The sequence below is a fragment of the Mytilus galloprovincialis genome, chromosome 7 (genome assembly GCF_965363235.1).
Source record: "Mytilus galloprovincialis chromosome 7, xbMytGall1.hap1.1, whole genome shotgun sequence".
Classification (NCBI taxonomy): Eukaryota; Metazoa; Mollusca; class Bivalvia; order Mytilida; family Mytilidae; genus Mytilus; species Mytilus galloprovincialis.
This window is the reverse complement of record NC_134844.1, coordinates 8,572,972-8,596,434: the sequence shown is the minus strand read 5'-3', so window position 1 is coordinate 8,596,434 and position 23,463 is coordinate 8,572,972. Positions and strand designations below refer to the sequence as shown.

The window sequence follows — 23,463 nt, the reverse complement described above, 5'->3', positions numbered from 1 at the left end:
ATAAGTAAATTAAGAAGTATTTATTTCTATAAAATGCAAATAAAAGCAAATTTTAAATTCCGCCATAAAACCTCATGCAACAGTTGTTGCTTTAAGTTGCAGAGGGACACAAAGTCTAAGATTTATTAATGTACATTAGTATTAATTTACATTATTAATGGTCGTTTATTGCATGTTTTTTTTTATATAATCGTTTGATTCAATATTAGTTAACTTGGTTTTAACTTCTTTACTTTCTTGGTCAGGTTTTGCTAGATATTTGGACGTAAGGTATCTGCTTCAACCCTTTGTGTGCCTTTAGACTAAATAGGTCTTGCTAAAAATGACGGAAGTATTATAAAAGATGATGCGAGTTCAATATCAAACTGTTTGATAAACTGATTCACCAATACGCAAATGTCAAGTAAGTTTTTTTTTCTATTTATTTTATATTGTCCATATTATATTGAACTCCATGTATTACAAAAGCGTTTAATTTGAAAAGCAAGTAAGATAAAAGTAGCAAAAGTCTATCTAAGTATCCACATAATTTAAAAGTTAAAATTTGTGTTTTTTTTTGTTTTTTTTTAATTCAACTTCCGTTGCCTTTCCACTTTGTTGAATTGTTTGGTTTTCTAATATTTATTTGAGATATTCATCATGAGCTCTATTAACTGATGATGTGTGCAATCTTCATTTGTCATCGTTATTTTGGTGTGTTTTTTTATAGTGATTTATTTAATATCATGATATTTTAATAGTTTCCCATTTGTATTTTTTTTGTGTGTTTTTTACAGTGACAATTTTGTTTAATAGTTTCTCGTATTGTTTTAGGATGAGGCAGATTACTTTCTTCGCTGTTTTCTTTCTTCACGTGACCATACCAGTAATAGAAGGACAAATTAACAACACATTGAACGCCATATTGAGACAGGCATTTACTGATGCATTAAACACTGTAGCACCATTAGGAACTGCATCAACAAATGCTAGACTTCGGCGTAAGTTAATAAAAACCATATTAAAAAAAAAATGATATCGTTAAAGGATTTTAACAAAGATTTTTTTTCAACATTTCCTATAACGATTCTGTTGAAATTGTTAAAAATACTGGTTATTCAATACGGATATAAGCTGACAAAGCCATGACAAAATAGGATCGAAAGACGACCAAAAAGATAAAAAAAAATCAACGAAAACACATCAAAGAAAACTAAAGAACAAAACCTAGATGATTTCAGGTGCTTCGGAAGGGCAAGTAGATCCTGCTACACGTGTGTCACCCATCGTGATGGTGACGTCAACGTGGACATATAATTATTTTGATGTTTTCTTGAATAATTTACATCAATTATTAAGAATCGGATGAATCAATACAAAGACAATTTGTCATGTCATTAAATGTAAGCTATAAATAACAAATGTCTTACAGCAACTGGTCAAGCTGGTCAGGCTGGTCAGAGGGGCCCAACAGGAGCTGCTGCTGCTCCTCCGCCGACAGCGCCAACCGGAAATAGTCCACAAGATTTACTTGACCTGTTTGGTGGACAAACAGAAGACCCCCCAGCAGCATCTGCAAATACTTTTTCAGGACAACTCTCATCAGTTTTTAGAAATAACGTAGGACAGTAAGTTATGGACGTGTTTTGCACTATATTTAATTGGGTACATGTAAGCGTCAAAGGGACAGCAACACTCAATGTTTAAAAATGACATGTTTATTTGTATTGCATTTATTATTTTGTTATTCTATGCAACATATTTATATTGTCCATATTATATTGAACTCCATGTATTACAAAAGCGTTTAATTTGAAAAGCAAGTAAGATAAAAGTAGCAAAAGTCTATCTGAGTATCCACCTAATTTAAAAGTTAAGATTAAATATGTGGCATACTACATTTTTGTCTGTCTAAGTGTAAGTGTCTTAAATTTGATCATTGACATCATATAGCAACGTTTTAAACTGTCCTTTTTGTGCGTTACTTATCATATATATCATATAAATACATGACACAAATGACTTCCTATCATGTTGGTTGCATCCGGGTCCATATATTAGGAGTGATTCACATCATTGCACTTAATGTGGTAGAAAACTTCATCAACTGGGATGCCAGCATCATAAATTGGCCAGGCCTTTAACCGTCGGGTTTTTCATTCACTTATAATTGACATCAAAAATCCAATATTTTCGGATTGAAATATTTTAAAAGCATAATAATTTTGAAGAAAAAGGGTAAGCGTCATTGAAACAAAAACACGACGATACAAAAAACATGTTTTACACCCTAAATTCAAAGTTTCTGATTTTGTCTTTAATGTTGGGATTATTTGTTCCGCAAATCGAATTTCATTTTAATATTTGTATTTTTTCTGCTCTTTGGTCTGCTTGTTGTCTTGTTTACACATTCCCCATTTCCATTCTCAATTTTATCATTGATATCGGAAAATCTTGCAATGTTTTTTGCAAAATGAAACCATAGCGTTTAGCTTTAAATAGTTTTACATTGACCGCTTATCTGCAGTTTGAAACGCAAGTACAATATTTTATTTGTTTTCATATCCCTACACTGTCTAAAGTCAGAATTCTTCTTGTCAAAATTATTTATCCATTATGCCATCACTTTTTTCCAATTCTTAAAATAGAGGCCCTTGTATGGGAGACGCACTGTCAATTCAACACTTGAAACCCGATACATTTTTCCCTTTTTTGTTGAGGGGTCCGTAGGGGGCGTGGTGCAAGGCTTAATTTCAGTCTTTATCCAATTTATCCTTATTTTCCAATCGCAGTACATATTTCAAGCTCTTCATACTGACCGACACCGAGTTTTAAATTGATAATGTAAAAGAGGACAATACTTGAAAAATTTTATAAAAAAGTTTACGCCAGTAAGCAGAGAAAAATATAACACATGTGATCGATAGAAAGGCACATTTACCGCCTAATAATGATCGTTAGGCGGTAAACAATAAAGGGAAATAACCCATCAATAATCATACATGTATATGACACATGGAGTAAGGGAGATTATACATGTAACAATCAATACAATACGTTACATTTACTAATAAAATGCTTCGCAGAGACCAGACAGCCTAAAACGACCGCAGAGGTTTAACAGTTTAGGCAAGTTAGGACACAATATTCAAGCTTGGCAATGGTACTGTCTAAATTTTGATTGTGTTTGCATGTTTGACATAATATAGGTTTCTGACAAAAAAAATTGTGGTCAAAGATCTGAGATAATTTCTTCTTGAATTTCTTTTTTAAGAAAAAAAATATGTACCCCCAAAAATTGGAAAAAAATATCCCCCAAATTTTTTTGCCCCCCCCCCCACCCGATAGGAGTGATAAAATCAATCCAGCCTTCCCTTTGTAATATGGAACCGTGTGGTACATATTTAGAGAGTTCCATACACTTAAACACAAGTTATCATCTGGAAACTATAATCATATAAAAAAGAAGATGTGGTATAATTGCCATTGTGACAACTATCCACAAAAGACCAAAACGACACAGACATTAACAACTATAGGTCATCGTACTGCCTTAACAATGAACAAAGCCCATACCGCATAGTCAGCTATAAAAGGCCCCGATAAGACAATGTAAAACAATTCAAACGAGAAAAATAACGGCCTTATTTGTATAAAAAAAATGAATTGTTTGTTTTTGGCCCCTTTTTGGCCCCTAGTTCCTGCATGTTTTTGGCAATTACACCCAAACTTATTCGCAGACTTTCCTTGAAATTTGGAACCTTATGATACAATTTCAGAGAGATCTATACACTTACACAAAAGTTATTCCTCGGCAACTACAAAAATGCTTGTTTTTGGCCCCTACTAAGTTCCTAAACTGTTGGTACCATAACCTCCCAAACTTCCTTTTGTGGTATTGTACCTTCTTGTTAAATTTCATAGAGATACATTCACTTTAACTAAAGTTACTGTCCGGAAACCAACTGTGTCTTCCGACGACTACTACGCAGACGACGAAGCCGACGACGACAACAACATCATTGCAACATACGGAGGAACAAAAATAATGCAGTCGTATAAATATGGCTTAAATTAGATATCTTGGTGAAGTAAAAAACGGGTAGAACTAAATGAAATGTATTCCTAGTAAACATTTCTTGCATGGACCGACGTACTGAGCATGCGAGCGCTATAAATGTTCATGGTCCAACGCTTCCGGATAATGTTTGATTTAGATATTTTAACATATCTTCTTACTTGTATAAAATAAAGATACTTAGGTTCGGGTATGGTGTTTTCTCTATGTTTCGTCCTATAATATAGGACATACATCATGTATGTTATTTTCTACCATTCTCATATATAACTCTGCTGAGATCAACTATTCTATCGTGCTTTCAATTGTAAATATTTTATTGCAGGCAAGGCATTTCATTTCGGAGTCGTCAAGTCCAAGACACGTTACCTCTCCTGACTAATCTTATCAAACAAAACTGTTTGCAGCCATCTAGACCTGTTTGTGTTGATGGGTATCCATACAGATATCCCGACGGATCATGTAATAATCCTAATCCAAATATTTTAAGAGGAGCGGCACAGACTGCTCAGCCACGATTTGTGGACTCGGAATACGAGCAGGGTAAGTCAAATAATTATATATAATCTATTCATCATTACATTGCCAAACTATTATAAGTTTTTGTGAACAATTTCAATCATGTCTGGTTACCTGCCATGGCTCAGAGTAAACGATAATATAGATCATTTACTATTATATATTTTATATTTTACTTTTACGGTTATACATTTTGCATATAAGTTGACATATAAAGGTCATCGTCCGGCCTTTAAAAATGAACGAAACCCTTACACTTAGTCAAAAGCCGCGAAATGACAAATGTGAAACAATTGAAAGAAGCGATCGAAATATAAATAGTATATACAGCAACACACGACAACCACTGAAATTCAGAAATCGGTTTCACGAAACAACTTACAACTAAGATTTATCTTAAGTATGCTTAATTGTTTATGACTTACATTCAATCTTAGTCTGGGGCCGGTAACAAGAAGCATTCTTATGTCTTACGAACGTCTAAAGGGCGTCTTAAGATTTAAGAATGTAACAAGACCCAACCTCAGACCTATCTTATTATGATTGACAGCCCTTAATGTTTTGAAAAAGTGCATGATTTAAGAACAATTCTTACGTCTACCTTGAAGCGATCTTACTAATTCCAGTAACACAAAATAATTCTTAAATTTTGGTAAGTTATCAAGTGTTCTTAAAACAAACTTAGCAACTTAGGGGTGTACCAAGAACAGTTCGCAATAGCTTCACTTGATATTTTTTGTAAGAGTGGTCCCGACTACTCTTAGCTGTACATTCACTACAATCATTACAATTTTGGCTTGTTGAGAGAAGTGTTAAATATAAAGCAAGGAGGAATTTGTGACCTTTTTCAATTTCAAACCAGGAGTTCCAAATGGTGAAGTTTAAATCATCTCTTCTTAAATTTTACGGAAGCCATCATGAGTTGGTTGACCGTTATGGAATATCCGTTATACAGATGATATCGGGTATGTTCATTATGTCGTGACTACAGTCCCATTCCTTTTTCACGACCTAACGAATTGGACTTTTTACCTGTTTCGTAATATAATGAGCAACACGATGGGCGCCACACATGGAGCAGGATCTGCTTACCCTTCCGGATCATCTGAAATCATCCCCAGTTTTTAGTGGGTTTCGTGTTGCTTTTATACACCTATTTTTGACATTTTTGCCTATTTTGTCTGTTTTGGTATCACCAGCCCAGTTGTCAACACTTCAATGTTGACATGAATATCAATTATGTGGTCATTTTTATTAATTTCCTGTTTACAAAACTTTGAATTTTTCGAAAAAAACTAAGGATTTTCTTATCCCAGGAATAGATAACCTTAGCCGTATTTGGCACAACTTTTGGGAATTTTGGATCCTCAATGCTCTTCAACTTCGTACTTGTTTGGCTGAAAGTGATAAATATTTTGATATGAGCGTCACTGATGAGTCTTATGTAGACGAAACGCGCGTCTGGCGTACTAAATTATAATCCTGGTACCTTTGATAACTATTGTCATTGTTCTAGCATCGTTATCAATATAATGGAATTTGATAAGACTGTCATACAAGTGAGAGGTTCGGCTCTTTCAACCAGGTTCAATCCATCATTTTTTACACTTTGAAAATGCCTGCAACAAGTCAGGAATATGACAATTGTCATCCATTCGTTTGAAGTGTTTTATCATTTGATTTTGCCATTTTGTTAGGGACTTTCCGTTATGAATTTTCCTCGGAGATCAGTATTTTTGAGATTTTATTTTTTGTATGAAGGCTTTCAAAATGATGTGAAGAAAAAATATTGTTTAAAGTGAAAATATATAGGAAGATGTGGTATGAGTGCTTATGAGATAACTCTCCATCCAAATAACAATTTATAAAAGTAAATCATTATAGTACTGATTTGACCGAAATAAAAGTAGGATAGAAAAATAAGCTGACGTCATTGATACAAGATTCAAATCCTACCATTGGCCTGGTGAATAATAGGGCACGCAAAAGAAAAAGCACTGATGGATTGTCCTCAGACAAGCATATTTTTATTAAAATAATTATGGTCTATAAGCAGTTAAATTAATTTCATGTTTGAAGCGGTGCAAATTTTTTAAATTCATTTTGACTTTTATCAAAAAAAGCATTGTAGCAAAGGGGAAGAATAATGGTGGTCTGAGGTCAGAATTGTTTGCCTTAGGTTAAATGGGTAGTTGATTGTTATGTGCATTTTATCGTTCATTAAAACGTTTTTATGATTCATTTAAGCTGATTCTAATTTCTTTGCGAGGAACCAAAATCGGAGACGCCAGAAAATTATTAAGAACTCGTAACTTGAAAACTATTACGATGCAACTTAAGGGGGAAATAAGACCGATCTACGAACAACCTGAGGGAGCTTTGATTTACACTCTTTGAATGATCTTAGAATTATCGTATCTTTCCCTTAATTCAATACTTACGACCTCTCTTAAAACAAATTCTTGTTACCGGCCCCTGACTCCAGACTCCTAACTTGTGACAGCCACAAACAGAATGTATCGGGGTAAAATGTGTTACATATCAGGGGCCGGTAACAAGAAATTTTATTAAGAGAGGTCGTAAGTATTGATTTAAGGGGAAGATAAGATAATTATAAGATCATTCAAAGAGTGTAAATCAAAGCTCCCTCAGGTTGTTCGTAGATCGGTCTTATTTCCCCCTTAAGTTGCATCGTAATAGTTTTTAAGTTAAGAGCTCATAATAATTTTCTGGCGTCTCCGTTTTTGGTTCCTCGTAAAGATATTAGAATCACCTTTAATGAATCATAAACACGTTTTAATGAACGATAAAATGCGTATAACAATCAACTACCCTTTTAACCTAAGGAAAATAATTCTGGCCTCAGACCACCATTATTCTTCCCCTTTGCTACAATGCTTTTTTGATAAAAGTCAAATTGAATTAAAAAATTAGCACCGGTTCAAACATGAAATTTAACTGTTTATAGACCATTATTATTTGAATAAAACTATGCTTGTCTCAGGACAATCCATCAGTGCTTTTTCTTTTGAGTGCCCTATCATTCACCAGGCCAATGGTAGGATTTGAATCTTGTATAAATGACGAAGGCTTATTTTTCTATCCTACTTTCATTACGGCCAAATCACTACTATAATGGTTTACTTTTATAAATTGTTATTTGGATGGAGAGTTGTCTCATTGGCACTCATACCACATCTTCCTATATCTTTTCACTTTAAACAATTTTTTGTTTTCACATTTTGAAAGCCTACTTAAATAAAATTTAAAAAAAAAAAACGAATGGACAACACTTGTCATATTCCTGATCTGTTACAGACATTTTCAAAGTGTAAAAACATGATGGATTCAATCTGGTTTAAAGAATTGAACCTCTCACTTGTATGACAGTCTTATTAAATTCCATATATTGATAACGATGCGTGAACAAAACAGACACAATAGGCAAAAATGTCAAAAATATGTGTATAACAGCAATACGACACCCACTAAAAACTTGGGATGATTTCAGATGATCCGGAAGAGTAAGCAGATCCTGCTTCACGTGTTGTGCCCATCGTGTTGCTCATTATATTACGAAACAGGTAAATAGTCTGATTCGTTAGGTCACATTCGTGAAAAGGGAATGGGACTGTAGTTACGACATAATGAACATATCCGATATCATCTACATAACGGATATTCCATAACGGTCAACCAACTCATGATTGCTTCCGTAAAATTTAAGAAAAGATGATTTAAACTTCACCAATTGGAACTATGTTTTAAAATTGAAAAAGGTCACAAATTTCTACTTGCTTTATATTTAACACTTCTCTCAACAAGCCAAAATTGAAATGATTTACAATACAGAGATCCTCCACACACATGGCAGAGAAAACACTAATATATAATTTCCTTTTCAGATGAATTAATAATTAGAATAAAAAAGTTCTAAGGTTCACGTATTAACATTTTTTAAGCAACTTGTTCTATTATTAACAAGTGAATTTATAGCTAAGAGTAGTCGGGACCACTCTTACAAAAATAATCAATTGAAGCTATTGCGAATTGTTCTTGGTACACCCCTGAATTGCTGAGGTTGTTTTAAGAACACTTAATAACTGACTAAAATTTAAGAATGATTTTGTGTGACCGGAATTAGTAAGATCACTTTAAGGTAGACGTAAGAATTTTTCTTAAATCATGCACTTTTTCAAAACATTAAGGGCTGTCAATCATAATAAGATAGGTCTGAGGTTGGGTCTTGTTACATTCTTAAATCTGAAGACGCCCTTTAGACGTTCGTAAGACATAAGAATGCTTCTTGTTACCGGCCCCTGGTACAATGACGCCATTTTATGTTTTAACTATATCGATATTTCAAAGGAATTACAATAAAAATAATGTAATAGTTTGTCTGCTGTATTCTTCAATAGTTGAAAAAGGAAGGTGAAGACAAGAAAAGGGACATAAATCAACAATAAACTGGCAATGCTATGGCAAAAAACACTAATAAAATAATTGAATACACACGGACAACATCTTTATTACAACATCCCACAAGTTTACAAAAAGTCAAATATATTATTAACTTAAATGTTATACAACTGACAATCGTTGATTGTTCAGAGAATATATGTAATCATAGCTGTTATAATGAATAAGTGAATGTACATGATTTGTCCCGATTGGGATGGATTGTATTTATCAATCACAAGTTCGAACCTTGTACCCAGGAAGATATTTTTTCATTTCTTCTTCTTGTCGTTGTGACATTTTTGCCGTTGTATATTTCTGTATTGTTTTATGATTATGACGCCTTATTAATAATTGATGTTCAATTCAGATATGTTCAATGTTAGACGGTGTATTTTATGGAATAACAAAAGCTTACCAATAAATAAACCTCTTAAAAATGAAAATGAAAAAAATAAAGAAATAAAAAATATTCATTTTACATATTTGATTAAAAAAAACAAAAACAAACAAAAAAACAAACGTTAATTATCAATGAGAATGCTGCATAATTTGTTAGCATATGTATTACAAAGTACAAATAGTTATCTTTAATGTGTTTTAAGAATATAAGATATAAGTAATGTTATATCAGCAATTGAAATCGAATGGTATGATGAACCTTATTGTTACGGACCGTGAATTGTGATAAGTAAAGAATACACTCACACGTAAAACAGTTTGTAAGTTTAATAAGTTAAGATATTAGTTGACAGTGGATTTTGAAACTTCTAAAACAAAAACAAAAAATGAAAAATATAGCATTGATAAAACAATACAATTTATATTAAATGGGCATGATAAAATTAAGAAGATATTGAATCCGTACCAATAACCGTAAGTTAAAACTTTAAAAATATTTGCTGAAGAAAAAAAAATGTAAAATAACCAATAAAAGTAACTTAAAAAAAAGTATTTGCTTAAAAATTCAAAAATTACAAATTATGATATAGAAATATTTTAAGAACTTTGAAAAGCATGTCTAAATAAATGAGTTTTCATGTTTTTCTTAAAATCGTTCATACAATGGATGTTTCGTAGATCACTTGGTAAATCATTCCACAGAACGGCTGCAGCTTTGTCAAATCATCATTCCCCATTCTTACACGTGGCGCTGTTAAAATCATGGATTGATCAGATCTAAGTGCTCGCATTTGTTTGTATATTTGAACGAGTTCTTGTAGGTAGACTGGTGCCTCCTCGTGCAAAGCCTTAAACTCATACACAAGAAGTTTATGCTGGCGTCGGTATGTTACTGTCATCCAATGGAGAGACTTGAGGATTGGTGTTATGTGGTCGTACTTCCTCGTCCTTGTAATGATCCTGGATGCTGTGTTTTGGACTCGTTGTAATCTTTAAATAGTGTTGCTGGGAGTCCATACAGTAATGCGTTCCCATAATCTAAACGAGAGGTTACAAGAGAGCATACTAACGTTTTGGTTGCTTCTTCTGTGATAAATGGTCGAATTCGTCCAATGTTCTGATTGAAACATGATTTTGAAACAGCACTAATTGGTTTGTCCATTGCCAAAGTTTTCTCAAAATAAATGCCTAGGTTTTTTACGCACTCAGCATCACTAACAATGTTTTCACCAAAATTGAGATTAAATTTTGAAAGGTCCTTCACTCGTTTTTTTTTTGGATCAAAATACTATTAGTTCCGATTTGGTCTCGTTTAATTTTAACATGTTCGAGCACATCCGATTGCTGATATCAGCTACGCAAGCCTCAAGTCGCTTTGGTATGTTCTTCTAATTATCAAGTGGCTTGAACATGTGATAATTATAAACTTGTGTGTCGTCTGCATAACAGTGATAACTCATGTTATGGCGTTTACATATTTCGCCAATTGCTCTTGAAAAAATGCAATAAAGTTTTGGTCCCAGGACCGATCCTTGAGGAACACCAAAATCGGAGACGAATCTAATCTGAAAAAACAGACCCAATAGCGATTCGTTGAGTCCGCGTCTTGAGATACGACTTCAACTAAATAAGTGCTGTACCGGTTATTTCACAAGAGTATTCTATCCGCTTAATCAGAATAGGATGATCTATAACATTGAAAGCAACCGATAGGACTAACATTAGTTAAACGGCACAACAGCCGTTATCAAGTGCAACAGTGATGTCATGATGTACACGAAGTAATGCTGTCTCGGTCGAATGACACGCACGGTAGGCTGATTGTACATTGTCTTGAAGAGAGTTTGTCGTATGATGGTTTTCAAGGCGGGTCTCAACAACCTTTTCGACTACTTTGGATACAAACGGAAGATTCGAGACGGGTCTATTTTTTTCAATAACTCCTTGTCTAGATCGGCCTTTTTCAAGAGTGGTCGAACAACTGCCTCCTTGAAAGATGTTGGTACACAACACTGTTCGAGTAACAAGTTCACTATCTTGGTGATGACGACAGCCAAACTGTTCAAACACGGTTTTAATATCTTTGTCGGAAGTGGATCTAATTCGCATGATTTTGTTGGAGCTTTCAAAATAATTTTACGTACTGTCTGTACATATTCAGGTGTAAAGAAGGTGAGTGGATGGCCTTCAAATTTTAAATCGTATTTGAATTTTTCATTCTCATAGGCAGACGATTCATTCACTAAACAAAGGTTGGTCCTTGTTGTTTCGATTTTTCCAAGGAAAACATTTCCGAATCTATATCACTCTGATGCAATGGCAAAACCACATCGTTTGTGTTTCCCATTAGACCGTTTGTGAGCTTATGCAGTTTCTTTTGATCATGTTCAAATTTTATTTGAGTAATAATCCGCCTTGCATTTGAAGAGCAGTTTGTTTGTCCTGGAACAATGTTCTATGTAAATTTGTTTATGTACTTCGAGGTTTGTTTTGTTCACATTTGGCGCTCTGCTTTGCGGCGTTCGCGCTTAGCTAATCGCAACTCATCAGTGTACCACTCGGTGTTTGGTCGCTGAGTAATAAATTTTGATTGCTCTGGAGCATGCTTGTCGAGGACAGTTCGAAGCACCAAGTCGTATGACGCAACAACATGTTCAACCGAAGTATTTTGCTCATTAGGAGAAGAGAATTGTTTATATCCATTTCGATGTTTTCAATGTTTATTTCTTTGAACTTCCGAAAACTCACGGACTTTCTTTGCTTTGGTGGTTTCGTTATATTAAGGTCACAAAGAACTGCAAAATGATCTACCGAGGAAATGCTTTTGTCATCACAGATTGGCATATCCTCAATTGATGGCACTCTAGCAAGAACGGAACTATTCTCCCTACATATGATAACGTCGAGTGTGTGTCCACGGATAATGCGTAGCGCTAACAACGCGCTGTATAAGACCATGATCGCTTATTGTTTGTTCAAATTTACGGTTGTCACAATTATCTTTATCGTCGAGATAGAAATTTTATTCCCCAGTCAAAATGATTTCTTCTGGAATTTTGACAATGTAGTCAAGGAAGTCTGACCACTCCTCAAGAAATGTCGAAGTTTTCAGCAGATTTTTCCGAGATGGAGGAGGACGATAGATCACATAAAGGCGAAATTGATGATTTTGTGCATTAACACTGCATTCAAGACACATCATGTATCTCATTGAAACCGTTTGAATAGTTTTACACTAGTAATTGTTAGAGCCCCTTGTAGCTTGCTGTTCGGTGTGAGCATAGGCTCCGTGTTGAAGACCGTACCTTAGCCTATAATGGTTTACTTTTATAAATTGTTACGTGGATGGAGAGTTGTCTCATTGGCACTCACATGACATCTTCCTATATCTATTAATATGGAACATTTTATATTGCAACATGAAGTTTTAGGTTTTAATTATATGTTTTTAAGTTGAGTGTTTTGTAGTATTAATTAGAACTTGTATAGTATTTTATTAAGATGGCGGTAAAGAAGACCTTCCAAGAACACACGGAAAAAATGGAGAGGAGCTGGATAGTGCAAGAAAAATATCAAATGTGGTCCTAAGTACTACTCCAAATTTTAGGTCCCCAAAAAGCTCGAGGCATACTTTGACATTGGTACATTTTGCACAGTTTGTAGACCATGATGTTGTAAAAACTCCTGCAACAAAGATTTCAAAACCTCTACCAAACGGTAAGTACAGTCAAGGTCTTTAGGAAATAGTCAATCATTTTATATCATATAAGGGAGCTGCCAATTAACTTATTGTGGATCGTAAAATATTTAAAAAAAAAACTAAAAACTAAAATTCCTTCCTTGAAGTTAAATAGTCGTTCCTTAACCCCAATGTTACTGTAGTATGTCCTATCTTTGTACATGTTTTTCTAGACTGAATTTCGATGTTTTAACAATAAGTATATATTGCATTTCACAAAGAACCAAGTTGAACATCTATATTATCCTCTGCTTAGCATTGTCTTCTTGTGGCGTCCTTTTCCTGATCATATGACTATCACTACAATATCACAAACAAATTAATTCATTGAGAAGTATTATCAAAATATTTTCTAATAGTCTGCAATATATGAGACATTGCACGTTAGTTGTTTTCAACAGGCATTTTTGTTAAGCACTTGTTGCAATGTTGAAGGTTATCAACTGTATTATCGCATGTTCTGTTGAATTTTCAGATCCCTACCACGAAATAAAAGTCAAAGACTGTGATGCAGATTGTGATAATCCGAAGTAAGTAATTTTGAAACGTAATGTTTTGTACAATAGATTGCATTTTTAATATACGAATTAATATGATTTAATATGATATGCTGTTTTTCAAATACATGTTCAATAATTAATTTGTCGTTATGCCTTTCTGGTATAGTTGTGGCTTGACTTCTTTCTCCCGCGTAAAGAAGAGACATTTCTCTAAAGAGACATTTCTCTAATCGCATTGAACGGAGTGTGATATGTTTAATTAAATAATGACTTGCAATGTCAGAACAGTTTTCGTTTTGCATGTTGCAATTGAAATTTTAGTTTTCATCAAACACTCATGCTTTTTACCCGGAAATATTCTATTGATTCCATTCTAAAGAGTACGTATTAATATGATTGAAAAAGTTTGATGTTATTGTTTTACACCGGAAGCAAATTTATGACTAAACTGTTTGAGGCCTAGTACATATGTATGTGTATGTGTGAGTTACAGTAATGTTTCACTAAAGGAATGTGTTTACCTTCAAAGAAATCAGATGCCAGGTCTCAATTTTTTTTCAATATTATAATAAAATCGGGAAATGCTCCTTTATATCATACTGGAAGTGAATATTTCGAGTTATATCAAGTAATTTCCAGCTTTCACTGGTTACCGACTGTGCGCGGGCTGTATAGCCAGTCAAGGTCGTTAAAAACTTCCATTTGTAGTCGCTGGTTACGAAACCTAAATTTATGTCTAATTTATTTCAGCTCTTGGGCATTAATAAAAACGTTGCTGTCTCGTTACGGCAACTTTAAAGTGCAATTGTGAAAATTATGTTTATCTACATTAATATTATCTCTGAAAAATAACAAATATGACATCTTACATTGGCCTACTGAAAATTATATGTTTTAAATGTTTTTGCTACATCTACATGCATGATATAAAGGTTAATGCGAACAACAATTATTCAACTATTAAAATGTTGTTTTATTTGGTTTAGAGAACACTGTTTTCCAATTAAAGTTCCAGATGATAACTTTATGAAGAATTGTATGCACTTTGTGAGGAATAAACCAGCACCGGGAGAGGATTGTATGGCAAGTTAGTAACTTCCACATGTTTGTTTGACGGACCAATTACAAAAAAGAAAACATAACTTTGCTATCACATGGTACTTGACTTTCTAAATTTTGATCCACTGGTATTCAGACTAATATACGGATTTAGATACAAGTTCCACAAACCCATTATAAAAAAGAAACACCCTTTTAGTTGGCTTAAAAGTATAGATAATATGTAGTCTACCCCAAAGTCTTGTTCCCAATGATAAATAACATCTCCTGTGGGTTGACTTGACGAATATATGTGACAAAGAATCAGAACATGAGGTCGCAGATGCACTTAACAATTAAGAATTAATTCAATTTCAGTGATTTTACTTCCCGTCAGCAAAATCCTGAAATCTACCTCGTCTTTTTTCTATATAAAAATCTATTTCATAATTGTAGAAACAAGGGAACAATTAAATGAACGGACTTCATTCTTGGATCTATCGTCGACGTATGGGAGCAGTAAAACACGCTTAAATGACCTAAGACAATTTAAAGGTAAGAACATTGTGAAATCTGAAGTAAAAAGAAATAAAAAAATATTTTTGATTCCCCAAAAAATCAAGATTATAATTTGCATACATCTTTTCAGGGAGGAAATCGTGGAAAATTTTGATTTGTTTACGATCATCATTTAATACAGAAAATAGTATGCAATGTCTCTTCTGTAATTTTTTGCAATATATCTACAAGCCTCAATAGTGAAAACTCTTTTTCTCTGAGACGTGCCGTAAAATCTGATTTGATGTTGAGGACAAGGGTTTTTTCTAATGTTGATATCGTGGTAAAAACAGATGTGAACTTGATAGATATAATGCCTTTAGAAAATCAGGGCAAATGTGTAATAGTCGATGCCATCCAAATTTAGTTTGTAAATAAAATGTTTAATATTAAAATGTTATACCTAACATTAATATTTATTAAAACGACTGTACGCATAAAAATAGTTTTAATGACAATTTCATTTTATTTCATATTATCAACCTAAAAACAATTGCTAAAACAATACGATAAAAAGAATAATCATTATGCAATTTAATATTTCAATACTGACTTCATCAACCCGTCCGTGTGGGCTCGCTTGATATTATTTATACTAATACAGTCAATATCGAAAAGGGCTTGCTTGATATTATTATTGATAAAGTCAGTATTAAAAACAAAACATCAATTTATTCTATATATATTTTGCTTATCATTTAATTATATTGTGCTTATCATTTAATGATTTTGTGTTTACCATTCAATATTTTTGTGTCTTTCATATTAATAAATTATGCCTAACGTTTTAAAATATTAAGGTTATTGTTATGATATATTAAGGTTAACTTTTAAGATATTTCAATATGTTATATATTTTAGTATCATTTCAGTTATTCTGTATAATCCCTGACATTTTTTCTAGTGATTATACATAATCCCTGAAAGTTTTAGTGATTATATATAATCCCTAAACTAACCAGTGATTATACATTATCCCTGAAAATTTTAGGGATTCTACATAATCCCTGATTATACAAATTCACTGTAACATATATACTCGTATGGTTCGTATGGTTATTAATGGGCCGGACCATATGAGTATTTTGACCAGATTGGTATTTTTTTCAAATATGTTTTACACACGTTTCAATAATACAATACACTTGTGTTGTACACGAACTTTTTCAGTTACACCTTATACCAAGTGAAAAGAAAGCATTCTTTGCAGCTGCGTGCAGTGATGCCGAGGGTTTGAGTTATTCCGATGTGTCTACGGTGATTATGAAGCTCTTGATTTCAAGTCTCGTAATATGACTACAGTACACCATATTCACAAACAACTTATTAAATAAAATATATTCCTTGCCAGTGACTTCTTGTTTAACAGTTTATTGAAATATTTTTTTGGGAGTTATCTTTTAGGTCGACATATTGCTATTCACTCGTAATAACAAATCGGTAATGGACATCGGTATAACATATGTTTATTATAGTTTTGACACGGAAGTACAATTAACTGTGTGAAACTTCTTATTTTAATTTAGTTTAGTCTAATATATGAGTATATACCCATATGGTCATGACCATACGCGTATGGTCCAAATACTCATGTGGTCCGGAACATTTACACTCCCTAGACGACAAAAATTTGAAATCCAAGGATACATGAATATTTATAAAATAATTCCCGAACATATTTAGAAATTATCTCTTCAACCTTGGTTCTACCTCGTGAAGAGCATACAATAATATTTTGATTCTACGTTGAATTTTTGACGAACCAGTTTATTGACATTAGATGTCTTTCATATTTTAAGGTGGAAGACTGGATGCAAGTAAAGATGATCTCCTGCCTGATGGTCCACGAGTGGATGATTGTAAAAAAAAGCAAATTTGTTTTATTTCTGGTAAGTATTACACATAAGTACTCAAGATGAGTAAAATCAGATATAGAGTATGTTTAATTGATCCTCAATAAAAAGGATTATTCCTATTTTATGCATTTTTCTTTTGATCTTTTTTTTCATAAAATGCTTCTCGCTTTAGATTAAAAATTATTGCTAGAAACTAAGGAGGCCCGTGTCCTTGATAATGAAACTGACAAGAAATTGACGACATCGTAAAGGTAAAATAGGGCCGTTCTGGCTCAAGCGAAAAAAAATCAATCTTATTGAGATGATCAACGATAATATATGAGTCTTAACTGTTAATCGATGAGAGCTGAATGTAGTCAGAATCTCTGGAAGTAAGTAGCCTGAATACAACAGTTAGTGAAAGTTATCAAATTTGTAATAGAAACATAAATGTTGATTTTGTTTTTAAAAAACAAATTAGAAAATTTACGAATTATCTTTTTTTTTACAAGGATTTAAACAAAAACAACTAAAACAGTTGTGTATTGATTGATGGTATCTTTATATCATAAACAAGAATGTGTCCCAAGTACACAGATGCCCCACTCGCACTATCATTTTCTATGTTCAATGGACCGTGAAATTGGGGCAAAAACTCTTAAGTTTGCATTAGAATTAGAAAGATCATATCATAGGGAACATATGTACTAAGTTTCAAGTTGATTGGACTTCAACTTTATCAAAAACTACCTTGACCAAAAACTTTAACCTGAAGCGGGACGAACGAACGAACAGACAGACTAACGAACGGACCCATAGACCAGAAAACATAATGCCCCTCTACTATCGTAGGTGGGGGCATAAAAAAAAACGTCTCTTCATGCATGTTAAGAGTGTTGAACTTCACTGTTTGATAGATCAATGCAAGTAAAAATGCATACTACGCAATTCCAAATTAATTTCTAGTGTCACCAACAATATATTGGTCGACAATCAGTGGTAAAATCATTCCTGCGCAATTTTAAGAAACAGCATCTGTGTTCCTTGGTTTGCAACAATTTGATATATCAGTATGCCAGAATACTATGTTATACGAAATTGATCGCATGTGTCCATTAATACAAAGCGGTTCCTATTTCAAAAAATGACATAAAAAAAGATTCCTAAAAGAGAATATGTTTATGCCCCATTTATGGGCATTATGTTTCCGGTTTGTGCATTCGTCAGTCCGTCCGTTCGTTCGTTGTACCGTTCGTCCGTCCGTCCTTTTCGTCCCGCGTCAGGTTTAAGTTTTTGGTCGATGTAGTTTTTGGTGAAATTGAAGTCCAATCAACTTGAAACGGAGTAAACATGTTCCCTATGATATGTTCTTTCGAATTTTAATGCCAAACTCGAGATTTTATCCCATTTTCACGGTCCACTGAACATAGAAAAGGATATTGCGGATGAGCATCCGTGTAATGGGGACGCATTTTAAATTTTGAAGCGTTTTTTAAAAAAGATCAGGTAGGGTACTTATATCATTTAATAAATCAAACAACATTTTTTTTATTTTGAAAATTTGAAAGGTCATTCCTTATAATTGTGGTGGTATAAAACACCGAATATTAAATTCATTGTTTGTGTATAAATATATAAGTCTATAAAAAAAAAAAAAAAATATACACATTGATATACATTGCGCTTTTGCTAAGAATATGAAATTCAACTGTGGATAATCTGCTTTTGTATATACTTTCAGGAGATGATCGTTTCCAGGAAATTCCTATGCTTACCGTTATTCACATTAACTTCCTAAGGGAGCATAATCGTATAGCTGGAGAATTACATGACATCAACCCGAAATGGGACGACGAAAGACTATTTCAGGAAGCACGAAAAATTCTGACAGGAATTTATCAACATATAGTATATAACGAGTTTCTACCGCTGTTGGTTGGACATAGTACAGCCTTTGGTTCTAACTTGTTAAGTGCAAACAAAGGCCATCGAAACAGTTACAATTCCCACGTCAACCCAGGTACTAACAATGGGTTTGGAGTAGCTGCCTATAGATTCGGTCATTCTTTAGTTGGAAGTTTCACACGGGCACTGAAATCAAATTTCCAACAAGTGACCTCAAATGAATTACGATTAGACTTTTTTGATAACGAGAAAATTCGTGACCCCACAATAGGCCCAAATCGTATTGGTCGATGGATGGCAGAAACCGTAATGAGGGAAAGGGACGAAGTTATCTCCGACCAAGTGAGAAATCATTTATTTGAAACCAAGTTTACTTTCCCTAGTAATGGTTTTGATCTAGCTGCCTTTAACATCCAGAGAGGACGAGATCACGGCATTCCTGGTTACAATAAGTTTAGAGAGTTCTGTGGTTTATATCCCGCAACTATATTTAAGGATGGACCAATGGGATTCCGAGATCATGATGACAAAACTGTAGAAAAACTGCGACAAGTATATAGGTACGTAGGCAGGAATATGAATAGTCGTTGTTGATGACAGATAATTGATTAACAAAAAGAAAAACATGTCAGGAAAACAAAGATGCGTACATGTATATGTTGATATAAGTCCCTAAACGTAGAAGTTGATACCTAACTTGTTATGGCTCAGTTTCTAGTCGTCAAGACTTAACACTGCTGTGCAATTTTAATGAATGCATGAAGTTCCATTTATTTTTATGCTCGCAAATAGAATAAAACAAAACAAATTTAATAACAAAAATACAAAATTTCAGGATTGAGCAATGAAAACATACAAACAGAGTGTATAATATATTCATATAATATGAGTGGTTTATCCATTAAAAACTGAACATATCAACAAGAACTTACCAGTATATTTTGCAGTTTTACAGTGTTATAAAGACAATAACAAAAACTAATAAATGATAAACATAAAGATGGCACCACTATATAGTCTGTCTATTCACGGCTGGTAATCTACACAGTCACGCAGAACATTTGGTTCTATAATAAAAACCGTGAGAGGATTTTTCGGTTGTGATGAGCATGGCGGGTAATCTACACACGCAGAACATTTGGTTCTGCAACGAAAACCGTGAGAGGATTTTCCGGTTGTGCTTGAGAGAAGTAATTTTTACCGCTTCAAATGGTGTATCCATTTCTAGCAATATTCATATAACATGAAAATAATCGGTTTCCAAAAAGTAATAATTCAATATTAACATATATGTCAACATTATCGGCAATGGAGTAAATGGAATCAAATAGGATCTGTCTTACATCATTGTACTTAGGGCAAATAAAAAAAGAAATGTTGGTTATCCAAAACAGAGTGATTACAGTTTGCACAAATAGTGTTCTCGGATAAGAACTGATTAAACAAATGAGATTTTAGGTTGCTAGCATTGTTTAATTTTCTGAGTTGATAATGACTTATATTAAGTTTCCTTATCCCATAGTTGAAATGTTTAAATATATCATCAGTCCTATAAAACTTATCCGGTCCACTTTTGAGGCAGGTGAACAGTGTTATTTTCATTCCTCAAGGTATAAGGGGTTTGTCTGGAAAGATATGGATGGACTAACTCATAAAAGTATGCAAATGTCATCCCATTTAATAAGTTATAGAATAGTATAAACTATATGTATATAATAAACTGGTTTAAAGGTGCTATAAATACTTTTCAGACATCCGGATGACGTTGATCTGTTTGTTGGTGGTATATCAGAAAAACCAAACCAGAACGGTGATATATTAGGACCAACATTTAAATGTTTGATAGCACAACAGTTCCAGAGATACAAAGAAGGAGATAGGTTCTTCTACGAAAACCCTTTCCAAACTACAGGGTTCACTACTCGTAGGTTTTGCAAATATCTAATCTCAATTTTCAAATTGGATTGCAATAAGGTTTTGATATATACTAGTATACTTTGGCCATTATATCACTTGTAAAAGAGAGATGAAAGGATACCAAATGGACATTTAAATTCACAAGTAAAAATAAACAGACAATGACATGGCGAAAAAACAATAAAAGACAAACATCAGCGTACAAAACAAAACAGAGAAAACTAAACATTAAGCAAACCAACCCCACCAAAAACCGAGGATAATCTCAGATGCTCAGTAAGGGTATACACATTCTGCTCCACCTGTGACACCCATTATTGTGCTCATGTTATGTAAGTACATACCCGGTGATAAGTCTATACCAGTAGGTCACATTCAGGGAGAAAGACGAACATATCCATTGTCATCATTGAAACAGATATTCTACAATGATCAACCAATTCGAGATAGCGCCTGTAATAATTTCGAAGCGATGATTTCAACTTCACCACTTGAAAATCTTTTTATATATATTCCTTGTGAGACATTATTAAATATGATCTCAGCAAACAAACTAGAGAATCTCCGTTTATTGGGACTCATGTGTGTGCTTAGTCTTTAGTTTCTTTGTAGCATCATGTAGACTATTTTATCTTTTCGTAGTCTCTTTCGATTCCCCCCCCCCCAAAAAAAATGATATTCCTCGACTTATCAGTTTTGACTGTCCTTTTGATATAGTTTGCCCCTGTCCGACAACAACATTAGTTTAAAAGGTCGAAATATATATAGTTTTTATCAAAGCTATATTAAGTCGACGAAATTCAGACAATTTAGTGATGGACAAATACGTATCTGCTCTTTGGTCTGACATATTCCCCATAACCATTCTCAATTTCAATAAAAAGTGTAGTCAAACTTGACAAAAGTGTAAAAATCGTCATTTTAAAAGTCAATAATATAACGAGTTGTATGTTTGTGTAGTATCCAGTAAAACACTACAATCTTTTTCTAAAAGAAGTGGATTTTCTTCACATTTGATCAATGTATGTCTTCATTCTTGCAGAACAAGTAAATGAAATTAAGAAACAGACATTTGCTGGAATATTTTGTCGCAGTTTGAAGCTTTCTGTCATACAAGAGAAAGTTTTTGAAAAAAGAGGTTATGGGTAAGTATTCTTTTAAGTTATTCTCAACTCTATCAATTTAACTTTTATTTAATTTGAAACAAAGTGCTTGAACTCCCAACTAAATTTTAATATTTTTTTTTACTACCAACAATCACAAAAATCACACGGATTTGTTATTTATAATCTTTTTTGTGTAGTTATTGTTGTTTTTAATCAGCAATTATGGAACATTATCATGATTATCAATGTTTTGTATAGAAACAGGTACAAGAACTTTAGTTTTAATTCATCTTTGAATAATGCATTCCTATAGAATGAGTGTTGAATGATAATCCCCATGCCTAAATGCACAAGCGTGAGCCTGTACTATTTTTTTAAGTTCGTTGATGGTTTATGTCGTCCATGGATTTTGTAACCACAAAATATGTCTCAAACGTAGGCCCTTTGCCTTCAACCATACATTTTTTTTCACATTTATTTGTACTTTCAGTTCAAGAAAGTTTTGTTTAAAAATTAAATTTTAATCAAATAATACTTCATCAACAATAAAACATAACATAGAAAACTAAAAACTGAACAACACGTACGCATGGCAGTCGATGCGTAAAAAGAAAACGATTCTTCTGGAGTCTACACAACCAGGAACTCTACATCCGGCTGCATTCGATTCTCTCAGCTTTTTGTGCTTGTTCACTATTTGTATATTCGTTATTTTCAATTTGATAAAAGTAAGATTTGTGACGATGTTTTTTTTTATAAACAGTGTGTCTGACAATACAGAATATCTTTAAAAGTAGTAAGAACACAACTTGTCTTACTGAATTAAAGATTACAACCTTTATTTGAGATCTGTAAAACAATTGTTTGATATATTCGGAAATATTTACAAAGTAGATCATATTCTAAAACGCACTTAATGTTATGGTTATTCTGTGTATATCATTTTTAGTTCACTTGTTTAACATTAATCATTTTTGTTTATTTGTTTTCTTAAACTCTGACTTCGTGGAGCTCGTTTACTTAAGCAATGTTCTTCAATGAAACAAGATATAATAATACAAATAAAAGTATCTCTGTCGCAAATTTGCATCTATATGTTTTACGGTATCGTTGGCTTATAACTGTTTTAATAACACTGAATTGCTGTAGTAACGCCTTTTTGTCTTTTTTCAGGAATCGTCGTATAAATTGTGATGAGGTTCCAAGTCCATATTTAGATCTATGGAAGGAAAATTATTAACGCGGTGATTTGGCCTAATAAAAGATAAAACTGTTTCTTGTAAAATACCGTATAATTCCATCAGTATCGTGCGTAGAGACTTCAACGTCCCATTAAATAATTTTAACATTATGCAGACGAAACGCGCGTCTGGCGTACTAAATTATAATCCTGGTACCTTTGATAACTATTTCCACCACTGGGTCGATG

General features: G+C 33.3%; 1 protein-coding gene across 1 annotated transcript; it reads left to right on the top strand.

Moving 5' to 3' along the window:
* Nucleotides 1-273: 273 nt before the first annotated feature.
* Nucleotides 274-23,309, top strand: LOC143082257 (salivary peroxidase/catechol oxidase-like). The gene is made up of 13 exons (XM_076257857.1): nucleotides 274-403; nucleotides 814-980; nucleotides 1,412-1,607; nucleotides 4,383-4,600; nucleotides 12,938-13,153; nucleotides 13,651-13,705; nucleotides 14,662-14,762; nucleotides 15,170-15,268; nucleotides 17,071-17,160; nucleotides 18,848-19,571; nucleotides 20,763-20,935; nucleotides 21,971-22,073; nucleotides 23,208-23,309. Exons 2-13 carry the CDS (start codon nucleotides 815-817, stop codon nucleotides 23,272-23,274), a joined length of 2,208 nt encoding a protein of 735 aa, XP_076113972.1. The 5' UTR covers nucleotides 274-403; nucleotide 814; the 3' UTR covers nucleotides 23,275-23,309.
* The last annotated feature ends 154 nt before the right edge of the window (nucleotides 23,310-23,463 follow it).